At 35.1% G+C, this 26,992-nt stretch overlaps 1 protein-coding gene across 2 annotated transcripts in view; it reads right to left on the bottom strand.

Annotated features, from left to right (window-relative positions):
* Positions 1–780: 780 nt before the first annotated feature.
* TRPC1 (transient receptor potential cation channel subfamily C member 1) overlaps positions 781–26,992 on the bottom strand; it is a 44,404-nt gene continuing 18,192 nt past the window's right edge. For both annotated transcript variants that reach the window (XM_072407915.1, XM_072407916.1), the window contains 7 exons: positions 26,516–26,852; positions 19,527–19,666; positions 17,593–17,736; positions 11,738–11,913; positions 9,724–9,925; positions 7,053–7,247; positions 781–3,746 (listed from right to left, as the gene is read on the bottom strand). In XM_072407915.1, coding sequence (XP_072264016.1) covers positions 3,519–3,746; positions 7,053–7,247; positions 9,724–9,925; positions 11,738–11,913; positions 17,593–17,736; positions 19,527–19,666; positions 26,516–26,852 — 1,422 coding nt within the window. In that variant the 3' untranslated portion in view covers positions 781–3,518. The remainder of the gene's footprint in view (positions 3,747–7,052; positions 7,248–9,723; positions 9,926–11,737; positions 11,914–17,592; positions 17,737–19,526; positions 19,667–26,515; positions 26,853–26,992) is intronic.

Here is a 26,992-nt window from a genome sequence, read left to right on the forward strand (position 1 = left end):
TCAATGTAAGCTTGTAATTATAAATTTATCATTTCAGTTATGCCCTAAATAATTTATACACACAGAATTTAAAAAGAAATCTCTGCAGTTTGGTATACATTATTACATATAGACCATGATTAATTAAATTGTAATAACATTTTTGTTAAATAATGTGAGTAAGGCATAGTAAAATGAAAAAGAACAATAATGACAGGAGAGATAGTGGTGGCATACATTGGCTCATTCAAAGCTGCGCCAGGGTCTCAGGTGCCAGCCTGTTTGTTATAAATGGTTAGAAAGCTGATAGGGTTTGAGGTTTTTTATCTGCACCCAAGATAGTAACTTTCATCATTTTCAGGAGCCCAACTTTTTTAATTAATATATTGTATTACTTCATATTCAGCTTAGTTTCATCATAAAAATAATTCAGTAAAGAAAGTGTAATTTTAGCTCCTTTTAACTAACAATGCAGTTGAGTCTTTATATCTTTCATTCAGCTGAGGATATTGAGAAATAAGTGAAAACATATTTTGCACAGAGAAAATAAAGTGTTTTTTGGGGTTTAGTACTAATTACAAACAAAACATACCCAATATAAATTATGTAGAACAATGACTATTTGGTTCCTATAATTTCTTTGTTTTTCTAACATCCATTATGAAAATGTTATTGCTTACAATAATGTCTCTTAAGTCTTGACCTTTACAATAAAAGTACAGAAGTTGAAGTTCCATATGTTTCTCTTTAAATCATACATCATAAAATATGAACAGGCTTCTATATATCACAGGCTGACAATTTTATACACACAAAACTTTGTTTTATTAATTGTACTCATTTCTGTAATACTTCAATTCCTTAATATACAATACAAACATAGAGCAATCTCTGTATTTACATCATTTACAAGATACAGACACAAAATATTCTAGGTTTAATTGTTTTCATAATTTTTATCCGATTTCTTTATTTATCTTAATCAATAAATGTTATTTCAACTGTAGATTTTACTGTATATATACAATTCACAGGGTTTACCCAAGGCAAGAATTGAGTGTAGATAGAGAATCCAGGGATAGATAAACACATTGCATTGAATAGTGTATGTATAAGATTTATTTAACAGCACAATCAGACACATCCATGTTTGTTTTCCTAATTAGTACTTTGGGGGTGTTATTTAAATGTGCTGATCTCCTTTTAGTAACATTTACTGAAGAATGGGAATTGTGTACTCCATTGTTGTTGGGTATGTCAGGGCAGTTTCAGTATAACACCAACCCATGTATAGAACTACTGCTAAAGTAAAATCTTGATCTTCATGCCCATGTGCAGATCCATTCACCCTGTTTCCCTGTCTGAATGTCAATGTTTTCAATAAACTCACATGGGCCCAGCATCTAATTTAAAGTTAATGTGCAGAAAGGCATTTACTTTATTGCACCACCCCATAATGCAGGATGCAAAATGAGTCTCCATGGTCTCCAGTGCCTCCCCTAAGAATCCATCTACCAATCAGGTGCATTATAATAAAATATTGTATCTACAAGTCCTTAGTTCTCTTATTTACAAAGCCTATAATATTAAAATGGGTGTATTGGTGTCCTTTTGGCACATTCAGTATGATTTCCTTTGTGATGGTGTGCCTGAAAACATTAGAAAAAAACCTGTTCACATGATTTAACGTGGATTTTCTTAGTAAGCAATGGAAATTGTCCTTGGATAAATGCCTTACCCTGCCCCGGGAGCTGACTGAAAATCACATGTTAATTTAATCTGTGACTCTCAATGGCTTAATGTGATCATGGTCTTAGAAGAAATGCCAAACATGTCGCAGTTTGCAGGGCTTGCCTTTATCTGAATAACTAGCAACAGCATTTTGGTGAAAATTGTGCATTCTAAAACTGTTTTATCTGCAAGAGCTAAAGCATAGATCATGTGATTATATGCCTTAAAGAGAACCAACCAAGGCAAAGCTTTTATAAGATTATAAAATTTTGCAAAATATGTATATGTATCCCTTATTTAGCCTAATTTGTGTGAAGCTGACCTTTGGAACTAAGAGTAAGAGCTGAAAGGCTGTCTGAGGTCCAACTGGTTGTTGCCCTGACAGTGGCCAAGAATTTTGCCTACATTGCACACTGTGCTGCTGTTTATATGCAGCAAGTAGAGCATTAAACAGAACACAAATATTTAATACCGTTGTGCACACTTAGGTAAATGTGCGTGTTATCAACATGAGGCAAGGTATTTGGCAAAGCGGAAACCATTACGCTTCAGGAAAACCTGAATCAATCCTATTCCCAGGGCATTGAGATATCCTTTAGACAGAAAAAATAAGCTAAATAAGGGGTCAAATATACATCTCTCCCAGAAACCCTTATATTTAAATATTCATATAATAATTTAGAAAATATTACTATTGTATATACTGATTTTTTTTTAATCTAAAATACAAAAAAACCCAATCTATGTTTTTATATTTGTGTTACACCAGTAGATGGCACTGTGTCCTTATGTAACATGTATACTAAACTCTTGCAGTCAGAAAAATTATTGGTTGCACACTTTATATGAGGACACAGCACCATCTACTGGTGGCCAACATGCACAAAAGATCACTTAAGAGCAAGTGAACCATCAAAACTAACTGAAAAGTACAAAATATTTTAACATGTAAAACAGGGAAAAAAATAAACTGAGACTGAGGCCATGTGATTTTAACTTTTTTACCCTTTTAAATAATGTTTTTAAAATAGCAAACCTTGGATGTATTTATTCACATTCATTATTCATATTAGCATTTCTGTTGATGACTGTTTTGAATGATAGCAGTGATGGACGCATTTTGTGCCTTATACTCAAGTCAATGTAGTTTTTCTGTTTTTCCCAGGTAAAAATATATACTTTGGTATACATCAGAGATGCAGATAAAGGGATAATTTGTAATCCAAAGAAGAGTAATAAAGAAAATAATGTAATGTAAATTGTAGCAATTTATCAGATTTTATTTTGTAAACAGTAAAAAATTAAATATAGTAAATTGGAATTTAAGGTGAAAATATCTCCTATTGTCACTCTGATTTAAAAAAAAACTCCATGATGTGCATATACTTACAATTACTGTAGTTGCCATGGAAAATTTACCTCAACAACCATTTTAAGTACTGATGAATAAATAACTTAAGAATAGTATTCTTTCACACAGCAGTTAAGAAAAAACTTAAAACTTTTTAGCTTTTAGTCACCATCATGTGATCATGCTTGAAAAGTTTGAAAATTCAGGTAAGCATAGTAATAAAAAGTACATGGCAGCATACCTGCTTTCTGCTTATATGAATATTCTGTTAATAAAATAACACTTCATAATAGAATAATAAATGTCAAACTCAACTTGTTATATAGAACTGATACATGACTTCCATGTAAATAAATACTTGAATGTAAGACTATAAAATACTAACACAAACAAGTGCAAGAAGACATCAGCACAAGCCTATTGTGGACTCGGGAAAGGTCAGCTTTGTGTTGATGTTTTAGTTTCTTGGATAGAACATTGCATATTTTGAGGTCCGAAATCCTAGCAGGTCTCTCATCTCATTGCGGAATTTTGACAGATCTTGTTGAAGTTCATTTAGGTTTTCCACTGTAGCCTGATCAGTGCTTTGCATCTTCTGCCTCATTGAAGTCAAATAGCGATGAACCAAGCAGCACATGACCTTCTGATAGTTCTCATCTCTCTTCTGTCTAAGACTTTTCCATTCCTGCAAAAGCAGAAAAAGCCACCATAGTCAAACATCTGGGCTTCTAACATGACATCTGCAGTCACTGTTTGATAATACAATTAAAAGGGAACATCAGTTAAAGAGCTTAATACAGTACCTGTCCCCCTGCCAATGAATTTATAATTTTCAGAGGCCATCTTCCTTCCATCACCTTTACTGTGGCCAGACTGGATGAGTGCATATACAGAAATAACATGCTGACTTGTCCAATCAGCTAACTGAAAATTTAATGAAATAGGGGTCGAAAACCTGGTGTGCTCTGTGTCTGGAAAACAAGACTGTCCAAACAAAACACAAATTCCCCTGTAAGATTACTATTAGTTGTATGATGGCAGTGGTCAGGTCCACATAGTGTCAGCCCTGCACACCAGAGCCAGATAAGCATGTTGCTAGATAAAACAGTAGGAAACCAACAGAACAGAATGAGATGTCTGAGATCAACGAATCCAGCGGGTAGCAAAAATTGTTCTAAGAATCCTTCAAATAAACAGGTAAACCTAAAGTAATACCATGGTAAAAATCAAGTAAAATGAGTTAAAATGCATCATCTGGCATTTGTGGGGGAATGCGGCATAAGCCTGCATTGTAAGAGGGCGTACATTGTGGGTTTATTGGCTGATTCATTTACAGTGCAGATGCTCGTACACAGTTGCTCTTATCTGCTTTTTCTCTACCACCTGTCATCATAGACTGACACTTTATACAGCCATAAAAATAATATGGTAAACATTCATCAAACAAAAACTGTCTGAATAATTAGTCAGGGCATTTACTAAAGCCACATTCAGGAATAAATGTTATCGGGCCATTTATCTCACATAAGTCCTGTTTGAGTGTTTGTTTTTGTAGTATGCCAACTAAAAAGCCCAATAAGCTGGTGATGCTAAACTCCGACAGCTGGCAAGTGGTCAACGGCAGCAACTGTTTTCATGACAGCAATTTATATGATTGTACTTATATACCTAAGAACTAAGAATATAGCTTATAAAGTAATAAAGTGGAACTCCATGCATAAGAAAAAAAAATGCATGCTAAATAAAATGTAATTGTGATCATTAATTGCTGTAATTTAGGCTCACATGCCAGAATAAAAAGAAGGGACTGTGACACCATGGGGAAATACAGCTTTGTGTATCATCATATTAATTATGGAAAAATATGATCCTCCTTCTGTGGCCTCCACTCACTCTCCTACTTCTGTAGACATGTCCAAACATCTGCTTACAAACTCCAGTGCCTGAAAACACACCAGACCAGTGTTTCTCAACCAGGATTCCATAGAAGGTTCCTCCAGAGGTTATCAGGGGTTCCTTGAGGAATGAGCAGTTTGAGACTCTCCAATGTTATTTTTTGCTATCTGTGGATGTTGTTCTTCTCACTGACAAACAATGTAAGAGTCATTCTTCCTCCTCACTACCACACCAGTGTATTGTGGTTTGTGGATATAGAAATTATAGTAGAGGTCGATGAAGTGAGGTTATTTTAAGGGGTTCCCCCATGTTAAAAAAGGTTGTGAAACACTGTACTAGACCAATGCTACTTGCAAGACAATGCCTGCCTGTGCCATTGTAAACCTCATATTCCCAGTCTATTCCCAGTAGTTATTCTACCAGTATGTTATTTCCTGTCTTGTAACCATAACTACATTAACTGTATCAATTTCTTAGTATTTGCTTAAAACCTACTGCAATTTTAATACTAAATTAAATACTCCCACTTCTTTGAGTACAAACTTGCACAACACCTATGATTTTCAGTGTAATATATAATTGCACTATGCCTCATAAATAAACCCAGGAATGGCAGAGCTTTCTGTTTAAATCTTCAACTGGCTAGTGAAAGTTATTTTAAAACTTTTTTTTCTATTTTTGCTATTGGTTTAAACAGCACATTATGCTTCTGGAGAAATAGTTTAAAATAAGGAAAATAACAGCAAAGGCAAAGAAGCATGGGAATTCCCATTTCTAATAATAACATTGGTTCCCAGGAGTGACCCAAGAAAGAATCAAGCATGAAAAGTTCACATGTTATACATCCAGGCACCTCTATTTATGTATTCATGTCGTAATAAAGTCAGTGAATTGACCTTGCACACATTATAAGTGGCATCTATAAAAAGAGAAAAATTGCATGCTCACTGAGTGGGGGATTTTTATGTCATGAATAAGCAAGAAAAAAAGCAAATGATAAAGCTCATGGTAAAATGTCCTAAAACACAGGATAAACTAATTTTAAAAGACAGGTCAATGTTTAAAGATTCAGCTTTGTTCTCTTACAACTCCTATTAACAGGTAATTGTAAATTTTGATTTCACTATTAGCCATTTAGTTTTCAATATTAAAAATAAAAGCATTATCAGTTTAGGTGTAAAGATTGTTGATAAAGTAAGGGTGATTTACTACAAAAGCAAATATAGTAACTGCATCTTTAATAAAAGTGCTCAACTAGTGTAAGGAAGACTGCCTTAAAGAATCTGCGGGCTAATGTAAGCTCAAAAGGGCTGCTTAGCCTGAATCAAATGTGTTTGTATAAAAGTAACATTTACTATAGAAAGTTCCCACTTGGGTACACAAAGGTACTGTGTTGGCAGTGGTACCAGTGCATACACAGAGCTGCACTGTGCTTGGCAATCATTAATCAGGTACATAAGTACATAATTGTTGTCGCATGTTATTTGTCAGGGCTGCTTTTTGTGGGTAAATCTATTTTTATTGATAGATAAGAATAGAACATTGCCAAAAATTACAAAACAAATGTTGTAGTAAAACAAAAATAGAATGCAAACAGAACAAGTTTACATGATATACAATTTGAAGATTATAAATGTAGTAAAAACAAGTACAAAAGGTAGAATCCAAATTAAAAAGGTAGAGCAAAAAATTTCAAAGATAAAAAATAATTTAGGTTTTACAAAGCCAGGGCTGTTTATTACTCCCAAACTGGCAAGTATTGGGGTTATCCTTTACCCTCCCAAAAATATGTGCTTGTACTGTGCATTTTATATCTGGCATATTGAGCAATGACAAAATCTTGTGTTTAGGTAAGAAAAGGTTTCCTTTGATGAATACAATTTTAACTGCTATTGTTTTACGCATGCAGCACATTACAGCAACTTTCCAACTGAATTGTATTGTTTAGAATACACTGCATTTAACATCCCTTCCCAAAATAAACCCATACTACATATTTCTCCAATCCCTGCTGTGTTATTTTGGACTTAACATATCACATGAATATTATTCTGTCTGCGACTGTTTAGAAAGAGATTACTATGAAATGTCTTACCTTAAGGCTGTTCTGCCGTTTGACCCTTCCTGACGGGGTGTGGGAGCAGATCCACTTACTCAGGCTGTTGAACAAGTAACAAATAGTTTTGGGAGACGGAATAATGTTGAAAGGTGGAGGAAGAGTGCATTTGTCATCAAAATAGCTAAGCCACAGCTTGGCCCGGGCAAACTTCCACTCTTTATCCTCATGATTCTGGAAATAGAAGGTAAAAAACAGATACCAGTCACTATAAGGTATGATAGCAAGAAAGAGCAAACCCAAGGTCATGGGTATGATCATCGCTACATCTGTTGATATCCATACAACTTGAAGCACTTGGCCCAGGAATAAGGGATTACAAATTTATAAAATAACAGTCATCCAGAACAAGGTGAACACTCTGTGTTTGTGTTTCTGTATATATATATATATATATATATATATATATATATATAAATATATTTATATTACTTCCCTTATAGGATGAACTGAGTAACTAATACTCACATTAGGCCATTTCACCCACCTAATGCAGAATACTTTTTTGATGCCCATGAATGTCTTGTATACAGCACAGTTTTATACTTTGTTTAACCCACTATTTGTGTCCCTTCTCAATTAAAGACTTAATGTAGAATGTTAATATGTATTATTACAAAGGCTTGGTATTTCTACAAAACATGCAGTTATCTATCTTTATTCACACATGCCTATTCTTGGTATATCTAGTTATAAGTATCAGCAGGGGTTGGTTTACTAAAGTTATTTAGGTTGTTCACCTGGCAAAGTAAAATATTACTTTACAATAGGATTTTCATTTAGCTTAGAAAGTTAACTATTGTTAGACCTGTTTGTCATAACTGATGTGCTTTTTGTGTATGTGTTTCTACGTGGCTAAGAGGTTAAATTAATCACTGCAAATAATATTTTCTACATTGTTGATTCATCAGTATGACAGGGACAACTAATATCCTTCTTTTTCTCCCTCTTGCAGTGGAAGCCAAAACTAATTACCTTGGCTGACTAAAGACTAGCAGTCAGAAGTTCAGTGAGCACACTGGAGACTCCAGCTCCCAATATTGAGAAGAGCATATGTACATGTAATCCAAAAACTGCATCCCAGGATTCTGTTTTATATTTTTTTTGTCTCGTAAAGCAGCTGTAGTGGAGGAAACCTCTAACTAATATTTACCAATACATATGGGTATGTTAGCTATTAAGGTATTATGACAAATGATTTTGTAAAGCACAGCATAATATGTTGGCACTATATAAATACTGATTAATATTATTATAATTTTATTATTATTAATAAGAAAAATAAGGTGCGTTGGTAGGGGAGAAGTAGCCCAAAAAATTTTTAAAGTTTTGACCCAAAAATGTTCTTGGAACTGAATTTGTTTTGCATAATGCTGAGAAATACACTGGGATTAGATGCATTTTTTTACCCAGTGATATGTACAATTTATGAGCTATTTATTATGAATTACCAGTCTGCAGACTGTACCCATGAAGAGACAATAGTGTAGATTCAGCCTTAAAGATTTAAAGATATATAGGGATGCAAACACAGACTTACATTAATATTCATTTTCTTCTAATATTCATACAAATATATTTAGTCTTAGGAAATCCAGAGAACAATATGGAGATTCTTAGTAATAGTAGATAAATAATGAAATTGTATCAGTAGGAAGCAGGTAAAATAAATGAAAAGGTGATCACAAAATAAACAGCAGATACAGCATAATAGTTAAAAAAGCAGAAGTGGTAATGGAGGAGAGTGAGAGTGTAAAGCAGATGACAAGGAGATCTGAAGAAGTCTATGGAAGACATGCAAAGGAGAGAACAAACTACATGAAAAGAAAAAAATATTGTGAAGTAGAAAAACTAATAAAAATCGAGCAGCTGAGGAGAAATGAATAGACTTCACTGTTCTGCCAAAATGTACACATTTTTTTCAGACCCATCTCCAACCTAGGTTCACCCTGTCACAAGATGATGGCTTGATGTATGGTACAGGAGGTTGCTTAGAGGGAATACATAGAGGTGTACTTGAAAACTAAGGTAAGGTCAAGTTAAAAAAATAATCTCTATGAAAGACATAAGGAAGTCACACTATTAATAATACACATTGTTCGTGTAATGACCATTTATGAATTATTGTATTTTTCTGTTGATGACAAGGGCAATGGCCTGGACCTGGATTTCTTTATGGCTAAGCTCCACTTACTGCCACTCTCCTGTCCAGTAGACTACCTTTAATTGGACAAGGGAATGGAATCTGTTAGTGCTTATCTATGAAGTCAGGGAGTGTTAGGCCTCAGTAACAAAATTAGTCAGAGAAATGGCTGGAGAATGATCTCCTTACAAAAAAAAAAAAAAAAAAAAAGGTAGAATCTATGTTTGTGTGTTCTAAGGCTGTACTTTTACCGTTAAATGTATAAAATGGCTTATATTCACCTACATCTTTCCAATATATCTGATCTCAGTCTGACCTTGATTACTCACCATTCAATGCAGTATTCTGACCCATTTTAGGGGATACCTATAGAATAAATCCTGCACAAAATGGTCAGGTGATTGTGTGTGCTTCCAAGGCTAAAAGATACCAATTCACCCCGGTAATGGCTCTTGGTCTATACCTTACTGACAGACACCCTTTAATGTCATCTTTTCTACAACTTACAGCTATGAGCTGGAAGCTTTTGTGCAGCATGGCGACCAGAAGCTTGGTAAGTACAATCACGACCACCACATTGTATGTTCCAACGATCAGTGCTCCAACAAATGACTGAAGTTCCTCAGTGTAACTGAATCTGGTCACAAAGAGAGCTACATGTGCCAATGAGAAGATGTACCAAAACAGAGCATAGCATGTCCCAATAAACCTGCAAGAGACAATAAATAAATTATAAACAGTACTTTTATTAACCATTGACTCCAAAGGAATTAGATATATTCATAAAGAGACTTCATAACAGGCCTATGGTATATGTCAAAGGACACAAAAACAGATAAAAAGGCACTGTTCCATAATGCTAACACTCTTTTTGGTACAATGTGTCAAAATATACAAATATACATAAGAATACATTTTTAACTACGTTTCAGATTTTACTGGAATGGTCTTTATTTGGTTGTTAGAAAAGTCTTCATCTGTCTTCTATCAGCAGGTAGTAGAGCAATCCCAGCAGGCATATTGGCAATACAGCCACACAAATCTATTCTAGCCTATGCCTGACAGAGAGGTGGTCTACCCTAACCTAACCTGCACTGGTAAGTTTACCTGATGTGAGTAGGGAGATGCAAACAATGGCTCCTTTGTATAGTAGACTGCTTGAAGATCAGGATCATCATTGTGTTTTTCCCTTACAGATTCAACTGTTAGGTTCAACATACATTTATGTGTAGATTGTACAGCTTAATATTTCCATATATATATATATCCAATAACTCTACAAATGATCCGGCCAATAATTCGCTATGAAACCTTAAAGAAAATCCAAAGTCAAAGTCCTCACATTGGGAATTAATAAGGAGCAGCTAATAAACAATAATGTATAAGTAATATATAATTTATTATATATACCGTGTTTCCCCGATGATAAGGCAGGGCCATCAAATAAGACAGCCCCCCCTTTTTAGGAAAAAATGAAAAATAAGCCACCCACCGATTACCGTATTTTTTGCCATATAAGTTGCACTTTTTCTTCCCCAAAACTGGGGGGGAAAAGTTAGTGCGTCCTATACGACAAATGTGTTAAAAAAAATAATTAAAATATTATACTCACCCGATACCCGATCCTGCGTGTGTTTCTGGCTGCAGCGTCTCTCTTCTCTCCTCTGCCAGCATCGTGTTTTCTCCTGTCTGTAAAGCAAAGCGAAAGAAGCCGGCACAGCGCCACCTGCTGTTCCCTGTCCTAACTGCCGTACAATAGAAAAAAAGCACAGCGTGATCAGAAGGGGAATTTGAATGACAGAGTGATCAGAAGGGGAGTTTGAATGACACAAGATGATCAGAAAGGGAATTTGAAAGGCACAGATTGATCAGAAAGGGAATTTGAATTGCACATGAGTGATCAGAAGGGGACAATGATTGGCACAGATTGATCAGAAGTGGACATGAATGGCTGTAGTCTTCTTCATGGGTAAATAAGGCATCCCCCTGAAAATAAGCCCTAGAGCATATTTTGGCCTTCAAAAAAAAATAAGACAGTGTCTTATCATCGGGGAAACAGGGTAATATAATAAAAAATATTGCAATATTTTCAATAGTTGATTTATTAGAATGCCAAGTTGTTATTAAAAAATGCATTCATTTTTGTCGTCAATTAATTAACCATTGTATTAAAATTAAATCAACCTCAAATATAATGTAACCCAAATTAATTATTAAATGAGTTGATGGTCCTTTGAATACTTGTAGTTGATCATGAAGATCAATTCAAACATATTTAAACACCATTAGCCAGAGCGGTAACATAAGGTAAATATTCATGACTTCTTAGTAAAGTACATTTTAAATAGGTGAATATTTGCTTTGTACTAGTAATATATTTATGTACTTTTGATCCCTTTTGTATTAGTCTAACTCAGCGTCCTTGTTTAAAATGGTTATTTTGTTTGTTACCAATTATATAACTAAAGTTCATATAATCCCGTCAGAAAAGAACGTAAATACAATATGAAAAGGAACTTACGAATGGAAAGTGTCATTGCTCTGTCGCTCACAGAAAATGCCAACACAGTCCTTTGCCTCATTGGTTGTATATCCTTTATCATACAGCTGTGTTAGACCAATAGTGAAGGAGAACAACACTAGGAGGAACATTCCCAAGAACTTGCCAAAGTCTTGTAACATCTGACCCATGGATATCTGCAAATTACAAAATGTGCCATGATTAATTTTAACAAATGTAACAAGAGACTGTAAAGATTTGATTTAATAAAAGCTGTCTGCCTGACTGTCATAGCTTTATCCTTTAGGGGACTAAAGTTAATTGCAAATGCAAACCAGAATCCCTTTCAGTGAACAGTAATTAGAACTAAACAGAAAGAAAACCTATCTTTATTTAAACTTTCTTTATAAATCAATATAATAATTGTCTGAAGATATATTACCTTTGGTGGTACCAGGACTTGACTCCTTGATTAAAATGTTAAAAAAGTTACCGACTAAATGCAATCAATCTTGGAACCTGTATTAAAAAAGACATTGATTTCTAGCCATTGGAATGATGTGGTTAAATTAGGATCAGAATTATAGCTATGGTCATATGAATGGTTACATGAATGCCAGTAATGACATCTGCCTGAGTTTGCTACTCCATTGTATGTTATTTCCCCAACCTCCTAGATTGTAAGCTATTTGGGGCAGGGTCTTCTCCTCCTGTGTCACTGTCTGTATTTGTCTGTCATACCTCTGCCTATACCTCTGCCTCCACGCATTATACTGCAATCAGGGCCCCATATTGTAATAATCAGGGCCCAAGTTCTGGCTGAAGGAACAGGAATTAAAGTGGACCTATCACCCTACTTTTTACTTTATATAGAAGGGTAGTTAACCCCTCAATATAAAGTAAAGATGTGTTTTTCATTAAACTCCTTTTAAAAATAAAAAGACAAACCCCCTCCCCTTTCGTCTTTACTGCCGTGGCAGTAAATAATGAATGGGAGGATGCCCGATCTCAGAGGAACTTTTCTGTCATTGAAAAAAGAAAGATGCCAATCTCACACAATTGCAGTTAGATCTGCACTTTCTTTTTTTAAGGCAGCTCCAGGATTGGGAAGGCAGCTCCAGGGGGATTGACGGATCTGAGCAACTAAAGGTAAGTGTCATTTTTTTATTTTAACTTTAGTTAAACTAACTTTTAACTAACTAACTTTTAGTTAGTTAAAGCTTTAAGGGTCCTCTAAACCTACCCCATGCAGTCCTACCACATATTACTACTGCTTTAGGCATTCTGGGGTAAGTCCTGCATATTTTCATATTACTTTTTTTTTCAAATTAAGTACATATTGCTGCTGTGGTCAAATGTAATATCAAAGGATAAAACAAAGCCAATCTAGATCAGTACATTAAAACAAGTAGTATTAAAACAAAACCTGTGTTTACCATCTAATGTTTAACTGTATTGTGTAATATACAGGTATAATATTTAAAGAACACAAAGGATTGTACTGGCAATGGAAGAAAACAGTCTTAGTCTGGCTTCTGTTTTTCTGCCAATTGCAGGCAGGGAAATCATTATTAAATGAAGTGGCATTAGAGCATAAATCCAGCAATGATTACATGTAGCTCAGATTACCGCTGGAGGACAGCAGATGATATGCCGTACAGACATTCCTGCTCTGCTGGCTATGAGCACAGCTGAGTCCTTTCTACATACCTCTTTTTTTCTGGATTACAGATAAAATCATCTGTTGTATAAACAATGCAGAGTGTTCTGCAGTTATCCACTGACATTACTAACAGAATACTATGTACCAGGAAATAACTCTACCTGATGATGACAACATATATATATATATATATAAAGAAGTGTATATACTAAAAAACAAAACTTCAGGAAGTATTGCAACCAACCTTTTGTGATCTTGTAACAAGTGTAATTGGTGTAGTTTAACCCTGGACAGGCAAAAAAAAAAAAAATAATTATCTGGTGGTGGGCTATATACAAGTCTTTCTTGCCAAAAGAGTACCATATCTGTGTCACTACCTTTATGTAATCAGTAGAATGTCAATTCACATTAAATAGTCCTTAAGGATGATCCTTTTATTAGTGTTTTCTTGTGGTATCCTGCAAGTTGTGCTGAGTAAGCTGATAAAAACCTAAGCCATTTCAATTTGTTAGGGACCCCCTCCGACGCATAATTCAACTTGCAGGGATCCAGGCCAAAAATAATAATGAAACCCATATTGCATGGCTGCTCCTGAGAATATTTTAAGTCATGCAGGTCATATTATCCTTAAAAAATCACGTTTTTTCCCACGATCATCTGCAATCGATCATACACAATTGCACAATGCTGCAGTTGAATCACATTCAACTGCAATAAATTAGAGGATGATCACAGCAACACAGGGCCATCCAATGGCCACAACAGAAGCCCACTGAAGTAGGGTGGGCAAACAAATCTTAAGAATCGAAGACAAATGGCAAGTAAAGGGTATCACATGGTTTTCACAACACAAACTTATCTCCAAATGACCTGCATATTTAGGGTTATCAGTACATGACATGTCAACATAGTTAAGCTGAAAACCAGCATGCAAAAAAAGACGTGAAGGTATAGGATGTGCTCAACTGTACTGTGTACAAAGAAGCTACAAGTTGTATTGTAGAGCAGGTTCTATAACGTGCCCGCTTCAACCCTTTACAGTGCCACTAACTGCCACAGGTAAAGGAAACATGTGTAAACCTATTCCTTCCACCTTCGATGCAGCAGTTGGTAATTAAATGCCCAATAATTGTCTGGAATTGGTCTCACAAGCTCTTTGCAAATAGCAATCCTAAAAAAGGTGATGTTTGTTCATGAACTTGTAGCTGCTAGGGTAGACAGTATAAAAATCCCTTTGATGTTTACTAAGCAGTGAAACAGTTTAGCTATGTAATACATAAGCTTTTGAATCTAGAACATTTTTTGTGGAAAAAACATGTTGGTGTCTATTTTCAAAGCAGTAATTCTGGCATTCACTGAAACATTCCCTGGTAAATAATCCTATAAGCCTATGTGTTTCAATGGTAGTAATTGATTCTCCAATAGGAAATGTTTCAGTGAATGTCAGATTCACTACTTTATAAATAGACCCCACTGTGTTTCCTCTGGATCACCTGCCAGTGAGCTAATCTTTTAACTAAGCAACTTTTTGTCTAATAGGCTAAAGCAACATAATATACAGAATGCACAATTTATACTGTGCCAATACCTGGTCATTACACTTTTTAAGGATATATTTCTTGTAGTTCTTCATGCAATACTTTATTTGCAACTATTTAAATCATCATGGCCCTCATTTATTATTTAACTCTTCACTTAAATTGTGTTGGAAAATGATGGAAAATAAGTTGATTCATATACATGTATGAACAATAATGGCCACACATATTTATTAATAGATCCTAGCGAGTGTACTTTGAGTACTTTGGTGCAGAAAATACTAAATGCATAGACTGCTGCAGTATACTGGTCAGTGCTTGGCATGTAAGGGACAGTGTTTGTCACTGAATGGTCTAACTGTGAGAGACAGACATAAATACTGAATAAGGCAAATAATCTTCTACACTGAGACCTGTGCACAAAAAGGGACCTTCTCAAAAAGGGGTTAAAGTGGTTTGAAATGCCTGCATGTAACCTCTGTATAATGATTACTGATACCAATGTCTTCTGTTTGCAGACGTTTTATTTTATATTTAGATCATATTTTTGAGATGATGTATGACCATTACTATGTTTATGTGTTTCTGCACAGCTGAATGATTTTGGTAAAGTGGACCTATACTGTAATGACCTAGTACCCATCCCACTGCCCTTTGGTACTGACTTACTGGGCACAGGGCCAAATAGTTAGTATGATTCCTGTCTAGGTGTTTGCCAAGACCTGGAACTATAGGTGAAGAATTGCGCCCTGAAGAATAGGAAAAACCTGACTCACTCTGTTCTGGGTCCTGCACAAATGCACATGTCAGGGAATGTTCTCTATATAGCACCGAATGTGCATTCTTGTACGGTAATACACTACCTGCACTGCCAGAACTGCTAATATATACTCCAGTACCTGCACATACCTCCAAAACAAGAAACAGGCTAGCACTACTTGGTACAATGTAATACTTTTTTAGGGACTCAATTCAATGGGAACATTTTTTCCAAAGAAGAATCAATCAAAAATCAAGTTCCGCCCTATATATCATGTGTCTGCCATCCTGATTGTTTCACATTCCTACTGAGCAGCGAATTCTTGTATGGCATATCTACATTCAGTTTTTTGTACTTTTGCATCCCTGCTATGGAGCAAAGTTTTGCAGATAGGTGATGGCCACTGTGACCATCTTTTGATACTGTACAAGTTTTAAAGCTACGTACACACTTCCAATTATTATCGTTGGTAAACGAACGACGAACAATCCTGCACGATATCTGCGAACGATCGTATAGCACCGATCCTATACATACAGATAACGACACGATCGTTTGCAGATATTGTACACACGATAGATGCGATCGTTTGAACGATACAGGAAGTGACGTGCACCACAGGAAGTGAGCGAACGTTCGTTCACCGCGCATGCTCAGACCATGGACGATCAATGAACGACCGTACACACGATAGATGGTCAACGATCGTCGTCCAATCCGATCCGCCGGTCCGGTCGTTCATTTCCAACGACTATCCTCGTTCGTCGGCGTCGTTGGTTACTTTTTTTACGAACGATTTTTGCCCAATCGATCGTTCGTCGTTTGTTCGTCGTTCATTTCCAACGATAAAAATTGGAAGTGTGTACGCAGCTTTAGAAATGACTGGTAATAAATTTTGTATAGTTTTATATAGATAGTATTGGTGTTTGTATGGAGGTACCATAAAAGTCCATTTAAATGTACTTTTCAGATGCTAAAAATGAACCGGAACATATGTAAACAATAATAAGGATGCAGTATCATAAACCACAACTCCACCTTATAAAAGAATATATACAATTTTATTATAGATTTACAGATAAATACACATAATGCAGCCATAGTTCATATAAAATGATGATTAATAAAAGGATAATTGCACTGATATAAAACCCACTTTTGTGATATGAATACAGTGAAATATATACCATGTCTTATGTAATAAGCTCTAATTACCTTTCTATAATATGGAGGTAACACCTATGGTGGGAGTTTATCTTTCTGGAGAGCATGACACTTGGATTGTATACTAAATGAAGAAGATATACAGCCAAATACATTATTCTGTAAATATACTTTATAGGGATATGCCCACAACCAACACTGTTGGAGAGATTAATGGGGAAATGAGACTGGAGGTAAGTATAACTATTTTTTTGCTTTTTCCATTCTCACAAGACAAAATAAGCATTTAATCCATGCAGTTCTAGGGGAGCATCACTGTAAGGGTAACTTTTCAATTGGAGTTCAGCTTTACCAAAAACTGTCTTATGTCTGTCAGAAGTCTGATTAGCCCACTAATAGAGCCAATCTCCTCTATATAAGGACAGGTGGGGGGATTCAGCAGTTCACTAAAGAACAACTGCACCGAACTGACATTATTTTTTGTGATTTGAATCCTGAAAAAAGCAAGAAATAGGAAGTTGTATGCATTTCTAGCTGGTTACCTATGTATTTTTCTGTACTTGCATACTTTTTTCTATTTTTCTCTGACATACGCTTTTAGAATTAGAAACTAAAATGAAAGATAACTGGCGAACCACAATTTAGGAATGAATGTCCCACTACTGCCACCATGTGTTTGTATATTTTACAGAATACAGAATAGTATGCAGAAACATTATTCTTCAAGTTACCATGGATGCAATCATTTTACCTGCAGTGGGCCCAGGATTGAGCTAGTTGTGTACATGAAGAACAAACGCAGATAGCTTAGCACATTGCCAAAAGCAAAAAGGCCCTCTGCCACCAGAGTTGGATGGAAAGCGTCCCAGTCTTTCCTTTCTGCAATGTGGTGAAACTAAAAAGGAGAAATAAAGGAGAAATTAGTGAAGGCAATGTGTAAAATATAGTTCTGTAATACGCAGCAATATCTAATTATTACTAAACCATCCTGCTCCTCTCTCACAATGATTAATTTCTCCCTTTTTCTGACCTGGTACATTTTTCCTGCTTAGTTACCAGTCCTCAAATGTTCATATGTGTAAAATGCACAAAATATGCTGCTGGTTTACTGTTTGGCTGTAATTCACACAATATACAGATGTTCTTTATTTGCCTACTTACCTACTAACAATAACTCAGACATGCAATCGGCTTCCAATGATTACAAGAACAGTACAGTATATGGCAGCATAGGATCTCTTTAAACTTTCTAGTCCTCCTGTGCACTGTTCCATGCACTCCATTCTAGATCCTGGTTTGCAGGTTGTCAGTAATCTTCACACTAACACACACTGCACATGTGTTCTGCCTGAGAATATTGAGGAAGCTTCCACCACTAAAGCCCCATACAGTTGTCCGATGGGCATTAGAAGTTTTTTGCTGGTAATAATCTTTGTGATTGTTCCCAGTGACACATAAATGAATAAGAGCTGTACACCCAGTGCCATTCTGTTCTATGGAGATGGGTTGGGGGAGGACGAGTAAGCAGCATCCTACTATGCCTGTCTGCGCAAATTCTGCCACACCACACTCACAACACACCACACCACAACAATATAAAAAAACACTTCTATTCCATGTTTTGAATTGTTGATTCCGAGACTAGGCCAACCTTATATCAACGGTTTGCTCAAATTTATCGTATTTCAGAAATGGAGGAAATGATTCATGCATCCCGCTATAACAAAATTCTATACCACTTGGGCCTTATGGTGGAACTACTACAACGGTACTTCATAGAGAGTCCGTCCTTCTGAAAGATACAAATATTTTCTTCTGCACAATATCCCCTTCTTTTTTTCTGTCTTTCTTCATTCTCTATCCTAAAGCCAGAAGGGCAAACGGAAAAGCGCACTTTTTACAACATCTTTTAACCAATTTACTATTGTTGTTTACCCTTTATAAGGTGGCTGTTCTTGCTGTTTTTTTACATGTTTATTTTGGTATTTTACATGATTAAACCTCTTGAAACTTAAAAATGTATTATAAATATGAACAGACATATATGTTTATCCATTGTAATTGTATCTGACAATATGTACGTATTTCTTGCAAATGTTACATACTGTACACTGTTATTTGCTATTTCAATAAAGCTTTATTTTGGGAAAAAAAGAAATGAACAGTGGTCATTTGATCAGTCCTTTATGAATCCACTGTGGCTGATTGATAAACAGCGCTGGGGGGACTTCTGTACACGTATTAGATTTTCACATCCGTTAATCTTGGGCTATTATGTTCTGACGTGTGTACATAGCTTAACACTCATTCTCCCAGCTACATACAGTTTAATATATTATCAATAAAAAAATTCAGACATCTGCTATTTGTCCCTTATAATGCTCTAAATAAACTGTAAGAACTTAGATACAAGTGAATGAGTCAGAGAAGTGGCTTATTCTTTCACCAGCCTTTGAAGTACCCCATGAAAGTTTACAGTGAGAGAAAACATACTAAAACATCTTCTGTGTTCCCTGGGAATGGTAAATGTTTCTTTGTAAAACAAAGATTGAATATATTGCTACCACCTGCCATTTGAGTACCCTTGTTGTACCCTTAAAATATTGGTGTATCCGGTATCAGACTTACTGGATTGCTGCTCCAAACCTGCTAAAAAATGATAAAATGTATATAAACACAACACACCTTACTGTGAGCCACAATTTTTAGAGTAAAGGTTGCCAAGTACAAGGAATTCATCACAAAGCTGAGCTGGTTTCTGGATTCTTCCAGGAAATCTTCCAGGCCATCATACCAGAGTCGCTTCACATCTGACCAAACCATACCTGGAAAAAAACACATGAGATATCAGGGATGAAATACCACTGAGGTGATAATATATGGACCCCTATTAAACATAACTTTCCTCCTGACCAAAGCAAACTTTCTAACATAAAATACAGATAGATTTGACCCTAACCATCAGATATAGGCTTAGTATACTTGAACTATTTTACTCTGAAGGCTAAACTGATAAATGAATTAAATTTTTTTATGTTGTGAAGTTTGTAAAAATTGTCATGTGATGTACATGTATTGTTCTCTTTTCAAAAAAGAAAGGGCATTATTCACTAATCGGAGTTCATAAGATGTACTGGTTATGAGTGCTGCGTGTATAGAGGTATAGAGTGATATGTATTTTCTATACACTGTGCTGATCACTGCATATACCACACCAAACCACTCTGAATGTGGTGCTTTATGTTACATATCTCATACCTCTACAGCACAGGGGCTCAGAGGTTAGCACTCTGACCTTTGCAGTGCTAGGTCCCAGGTTCTAATCTTGGCCAGGACAATATCTGCAATTTGCATGGGTTTCCCTCTGGTTTCCTCCCACATTCCAAAAACATTTGAGGGACAGCTAGTCACAGTATTATAATAAATGGTAGTTTTTTGTATCACTACAACTAAATTCGGCACTGTACTCTATGCATACTTTGTAGTTCCTATAGTTGCAAAGCAGATATCTCTTTCATTGCTGTCAGTATAAACTAGTGCAAACTGAAATCAGATTCTGGCATGGACTACAGAATGGTAATATTTGTTACAATCCTTATGATAAGGCTTTAGATAAGGGTAATGACGATAAACTTTTGTTTTTGGTATTTTAATTGAATTTGAAGTCCTTTTTAAACACAATTCCATTTATTGTGCAGTGTGGATTACCATTTTGAGGCTACATTTGAGTTGCTTTGGTTTGCATTTCTTTTGATGTAGTAGGTACCTATTGAGATCCAAAGCACGTAAAACAACTTTCTTGCATTGCAACTGGGAAGTGTGTTATTTTATATTGTATCTTGACAATATTCAAATGCTAAAATTTGGGCTGTCATGATGTTCCATGATGCAAATGTTGAGTGCCAAGCATTAGTCAAACTCAGCTGAGATATATAGTGTTTTAATTTTCCGATCCATGATTCTCAGCTAAAACAACTGCTGACAGTAGAGTAATCTAGTGAACATGTAAAGTTTATAATTAATGAGCAGCTGGGTATGCCGAAGCTGTCAAGCCAACTGGGTGCTGAAATGTTTGAATGTCAACAGCGCTGCGTAATATGTTGGCGCTATATAAATCCTGTTTAATAATAATAATAATAATAATAATAATAATGTCAATAAGAAAGGATATCAAGTGGACACCTCAAAGCTGATTTTGCAGAATGTTTATTGGTGATCCAGTGATATGTCGGAAGAGTTGATCACTATTGATACCACTATGATCATGAGACCAAGCAACAATCCTTGCAGTGCCAGCAATCAGGTTCTTTATGGCGAAAACAGCCAATACCCAAAGTTAAGAATTTAAGAAATAAAAAATTTTAAACTGATGTAATAGTAGCAGCAAATTCACCAGACATCATTTGTTAAGAGGAGAGTTTGAGAAACTTGGGGTAAGTATGTAAAATTGCATAAAAATGACTCTTGTCATGGCTCATGTCATTCCCTTCATGGTTAGCTCCCCCTCATAGATCTAATTTTAAATATCTAAACAAAGTTTAGTTAAAAATAGAACTGTATTTAAAGATCGAACTATTTTGCTGTTTTGCTTACATTTTTGCATTTTGATTATACATTTTATAAAATATAGATATATAAAATAATACGGAGTAGTAGCTTTTCAACCCATATGATATATAAATAATATTTTTCTTGAAACGCTATGCTGTCTATTTATAAAGCAGTGAATCTGACATGCTCTGAAACATTGCCTGGAGGAAAATTTTCCAGGTCCATGTGTTTCAATGGCAGTAATTGTTTCTCTACCAGGAAATGTTTTAGTGAAGATCAGATTCACTGCTTTATAAATAAGCCCCGGTAATGTGTCTGCATCTTTGCAATACAGTTCTCTTTTCAGGGGTCAAACAGAAAATTAGAAATATGTAATATGTCTGTTATATAACTTTTTGTAAAGCATAATCCCTTAATTAAAAAAATGTAGAAACCTCAGAACTCTTTGGCATTAGCCGGCTTCTGCAGATATAACATCCACATGGATCTGAACTGCTAGTTTGGGAAGTTGCGAGAGGCGGTGTTTTTCCTTCTCTGAGTCATTTGGCTGTGTGTGTAATATGACATAGTCACATAGTGTAGCAGTTTGCTATTTTGATGAAAATTTTGAATAATAGCCTCATGTTTCCTGCCTTCTGGATGAAACTGGTAAATATGAAATATATTGTATATGTAATAAGTCATATTTACCTAACTAAAAAGAAATTTAAAAACAATATCTAAAATATATTTATATAGAAAATATTTACAAAGAACTATGCACCAGAAAACATTTGGAATTTTCTACCTTGTAAAGTTGTCCTGTGGCATAAAACTGGTTAATTTATTCTCCCTTTCTATAAAATGATGAACTTACTTTAGAGATATTCTTTCCAAACATACTATTGGGAATTTGTATTTTAATAACAGTGGAGTTAGTGTGGGTGTTGTGGTTGTTCCGATGGGTGGCCAGGCCACCAAGGTCTAAAACCAGTAATGAATAGTAATGATTTGAAAATATAAAGTGCAAAAAATGTACGGAGATTCTGTTCTTAGAGCTCAGAACTGTAGTACAACAATTTACTTGTATATTATGAAAGATAATATGCATTACCCCGAAAACAACATTTAATGAATATTTCGTAAATTTAGTGATATATTACCTTCATTTGTGATTAAGTTATTGTTATTATTATTATTATTATTATTATTATTATTATTAACAATGTCTGATTAGAATCAGCTTTTACCTTACAGGTTTTGTATTGATAACATTGGTAGTTTAAGGACTTTGCCTTTTAATGCCTGATTTTTGTAATTGTTATAATCATGAAATTGAAAATAGGTATGATATTTGTTCAACATTAAACTAATTTAAACCAAAGGCAATTCTGGCAATCAGGTTGTTATGTGGATACAAACAGTATAGAACATATATATAGAAAAAAAAGAAGTAAACAACATCTGTTTTATAGTCTAAAGATTTTAAATATTTTTTTAACAATGATCCATAAATACATATAAAAAGCTGATGGGATTTTCAAATATTAAAAATGCTAAAGGTATTATAAATGATGGAATTTAGATGGGGCTTGCACAACCTCTAGTACACTCAGCATCAGAAACAAATGCCATATTTTTATCTGGATGCCACCTTCCTAAAATCAACAGCTTTCCATTTTTCAGCTGCTGTATGCCATATCTGCCATTCAGCATCCCATATGCACAAACTGCGCGCATTAAATTTGTAAACTTTATTCCTGCTAAGCTTTATTCCTGGGCCTTCTAAAAAGTGAAAACTTCAGGGGGTCTATTTAAAAATTCTCACAACTTTTATCCCATTTTTCATTCCTACATTGGACTGAATTTAAAAAAATACACAAATCATAGCCATTTTTTAGAATGGACAATATGCCCACCCATGTTTAACAAACAGATTTATTTAAATCTATATGAAGACTGATATATTCAAGCAAGAACAAGCAAGAGCATTATGAAAAAATAAAAGGAAACATGAATTTAAAAAAGTGCCCTTTTGTAATTTGTATAATGGGGAATAATAGGAGAACGTAGCATATGTGTTGTGGTAGGAGAATGTAGCATATGTGAGACACAGCCTGGTTCATGCACTAATGGGCTCCTGATTATGACCTTCTCATTTATGTCTATGTTGGATGGATGCTGAGTCTCTAGAGCATTGAGTTCAGAAGATATATATTTGTTTTGTGGTATATTTAACTGTGAAACAGTAATTAAACAAAACTACACAAGGGTAAAACATATAATAAAAGGGTGTGAAAAGCCCATAAAGGGAATACGCTCTCTGAAGAGCCCTATAGATATGTAATGTGATTATAGGACTCATGAGTTCAGAATATGTCAATATGGAAAACATTGAGCAGAAAGATCCCTTTTTATGTTTGTGAGCTGTGTAACTGGCGCTTTAGTATTCATATTCGTATAAACACATTGGTGTTCTTCCAGGCTTGGCCACTGTTCAGCAAACAGTTGAGATCACTCTGTAGATTTGGAATACTGGAGAAATGTGATGCGGTTCTTGGCAGAGTATAGCACTGGCTATGTAGGTGGCTGACCAAATCAAATTATGTATTGGCACCATATGGTCAAGTTAGCACTAAAGATAACAACATGCTAGTCATGCAGCAGTGTCTCTGTGCTGATGTACCAGAGTCCTAATGTCCGCTCAAGGGCCCTAGTTATTAGTTTAAATGAAAAAAAGGTAACAAAACTTGGATTTTAAGCAATATTTGGATTAGAATGTGATTAGGGCGTCTGATGTATGAAAAAATATTTAGCTAAGGAGCCTGCTGAGGAAGAGTCTTCAGCTATCTCTCTCTTTCACCGCTCCTGTTCCTATGCCAGACCCACCATTAGGTCCAAAAATTCACAGTTGTTATTAAGGTGTCATAGATATTGGCTGCAAAATGAAGCTCCTAGTTTGTATTCTTTCATTATATATTTTAGTATATTGTTTTCTACAGTGTACTCTAGAACCAAACTTAGGTAACCCAATAAAAATGTCTGTTTCTCTTATTCTTTCAAAGAAGTAGTTATGAAATTAATTACATTAAATTTGAGCACTTTTTTCCTATATGGTACAGTAAGATCCATAAAAGGGAATTAAATGTAATGTTTTTAAACGATTTTGTCATACCTAATTTTGCTTTAGTAAGTCACTGATCTGGAACAAGTGAGAACATAACAAGTGTCCCTATATACCATGGGAAGGGATCTTGTGGGAAGGATAACAACCTTGGATTTTGCATCCTTACAAACAAATCAGTAATCGCAGTTTCCATTTCTTGAATCCAGCTTTCCCTAAGCTTTTTATTGTAGAAGAACCATTAAAAAATGTTAAAGCCTCAGGTAACAACTGCAAAAATTGCTATATATACTAGTAAAATTATTATTATTATTAATAATAATAAACAGGTTTTATATAGGGCCAACATATTACGCAGTGCTGTACATTATAAAGGGTTTGCAAATACATACACAGGAGGAGAGGACCCTGCCCTGAAGAGCTTACAATCTAGAAGGTGGGCAAGTAACACACAATAGAAGGGGAGATATGTAGTGGTGGGGAGTAGTGATGGTTTCAAAAGACAGAAGAAGATGAGTGGGCAAGTTTGAAAAAATGGGTTTTGAGTGCTTTAGAGCAGAAAGTAGTAGCAAGCCAAATAGGATGAGGAAGACCATTCCAGAGAGTTGGAACAGCTCTAGAAAAGCCTTGTAGCCCTGCGTGTGATGAGGTTATGAGTTATTACATAAGAGTGATCACTAAATTGTGGGTATATGAATGATTATAAAAAAATACATGAATAAAGAATATGGCATAACTAAAAAACAGGACAGATCATTTTAACATTTCCTTGCCCTTTAGATTGTTAGAAGGGTCCCTTTGTTACGGGGATCAGTGGAAGAAGAGCATCACCTGTTTGGTAGGCTGTGAAAGAAGGATTCTTCAATGTTGATAAAATAGTTGAAGAATTTCCTGGATTAAGTTGGGCCTGAGGATTAATGAGGCCCTGCAGATACATGTATTAATCCCACAAAAATGGTACTTTTTTACTGTATAGTTCTGTTGGATTAATTGCAGGCTGATCCTCCTCTAATAATAGGGCAATGTGATGACCCATTGTGGTCTACCAAATAATGCTTAAAGTTAAGACATTACATATCACAAAATATTACTGATTTAAGTGCAACAAAATTCTGATTATACGCCACTGTGGTGATAAATATGGGGTTCTGACTATGAACAATGGCTCTGCAATAAATACTTCACTTAGTGAATACGGTGAAAACTCACTTTGAAATGATCAGAAGCAAGGATATTGGAAAAAAAATCAGGATTTGGTTAGCACCTTATTGGAAGTCATTACTACAGTGCAACCCAGGAAATATTTTACAATGTATGAAAACTGATTGATCACATTTGATAACTGTATATTAACCTACTGAATATCAAATCAATTTAAGTACACAATGATTTTGTAGGCATCTTTGAAAAAGCAAACTTTGTTCCAAGAAACATAGATGAAAGTTCACATGCATGTACATTTAAACATGTTGTATAATGGAATGGAAGATTTTTTAACGTAGAAACTGTTTTGTTTCTTTTGTTTGTTTCAAAACGTATGCCAATTAAATGCTAATTAAACAATGCTAATTAAAAATGCTGTTGAATAGAAATTGCAGAATTTTGAACATCTCTAGCGCTGAGCTCCATCTGGCCTGTTGCTGGCCTCCATCTAAACTGCACCAGGCTGCTTCTACATGCCTATTGACTAAATTAGAAATACAAGAAGTTCTGATGCAAACAAATGTCCAAGTACACAAACAAAATAAATGTAAAAAAAATTAAAAACACAATTCTAGGTATATTTCTTTTGAATACTATTGCTTTGGATACTCCAAAATCAATTTGATGGATAAAAACTATAAATTGGCCAACAGCATATAATCTTTACTGTCCAATTTTTATTTTTACAAATATACCAAACTGAAGCAATAGGAATTAAATACATAATAACTGAGTAAAACTAAAACCTAATTTTTAATTTTTGTTCTACACCCAAAAAATAATTTCACTGACTTACAAATGTTTATACTCTACTTACCAATGAGCCATATAATGAGCAGATAATCAATTCTTTCTAAAGCTGGCCCCATTGTGTTCTTCTTGTCCTCATTGTAGACTAAGGAATACAGGTTGAGAAGTAGCAAGAATGTGAAATAAGAGGCTCCATGTATAATAAATTTCATGAAAGGGGTGTGAATCATGCGTCCAACCTGTGACTTTGGGGCGAGGAGATAGCACAAGGACAGAATCGGCCAGCATATGGCCACAGTCAGGACAATCAGTATCTTCTTGCAGGTGTGTTTTCGTCTATAGCCTGCCATTTGCCCAAACCAGACAGTGTTGAGGAACTGCTGACAGTTGGACTGGGATACAAACTGAAAAAAAAGGAAAAGAAATAGGCTGATATACTTACATACTTTTGCAGTGTAACATCTACATTACATGTATTTGCACATTGCAATGACATTCATTCCTAATGCTATTCTGAATTCTTGAATAGGCCTTCAAAATTTGT

The sequence above is a fragment of the Pyxicephalus adspersus genome, chromosome 4 (genome assembly GCF_032062135.1).
Source record: "Pyxicephalus adspersus chromosome 4, UCB_Pads_2.0, whole genome shotgun sequence".
NCBI classification, from domain to species: Eukaryota; Metazoa; Chordata; class Amphibia; order Anura; family Pyxicephalidae; genus Pyxicephalus; species Pyxicephalus adspersus.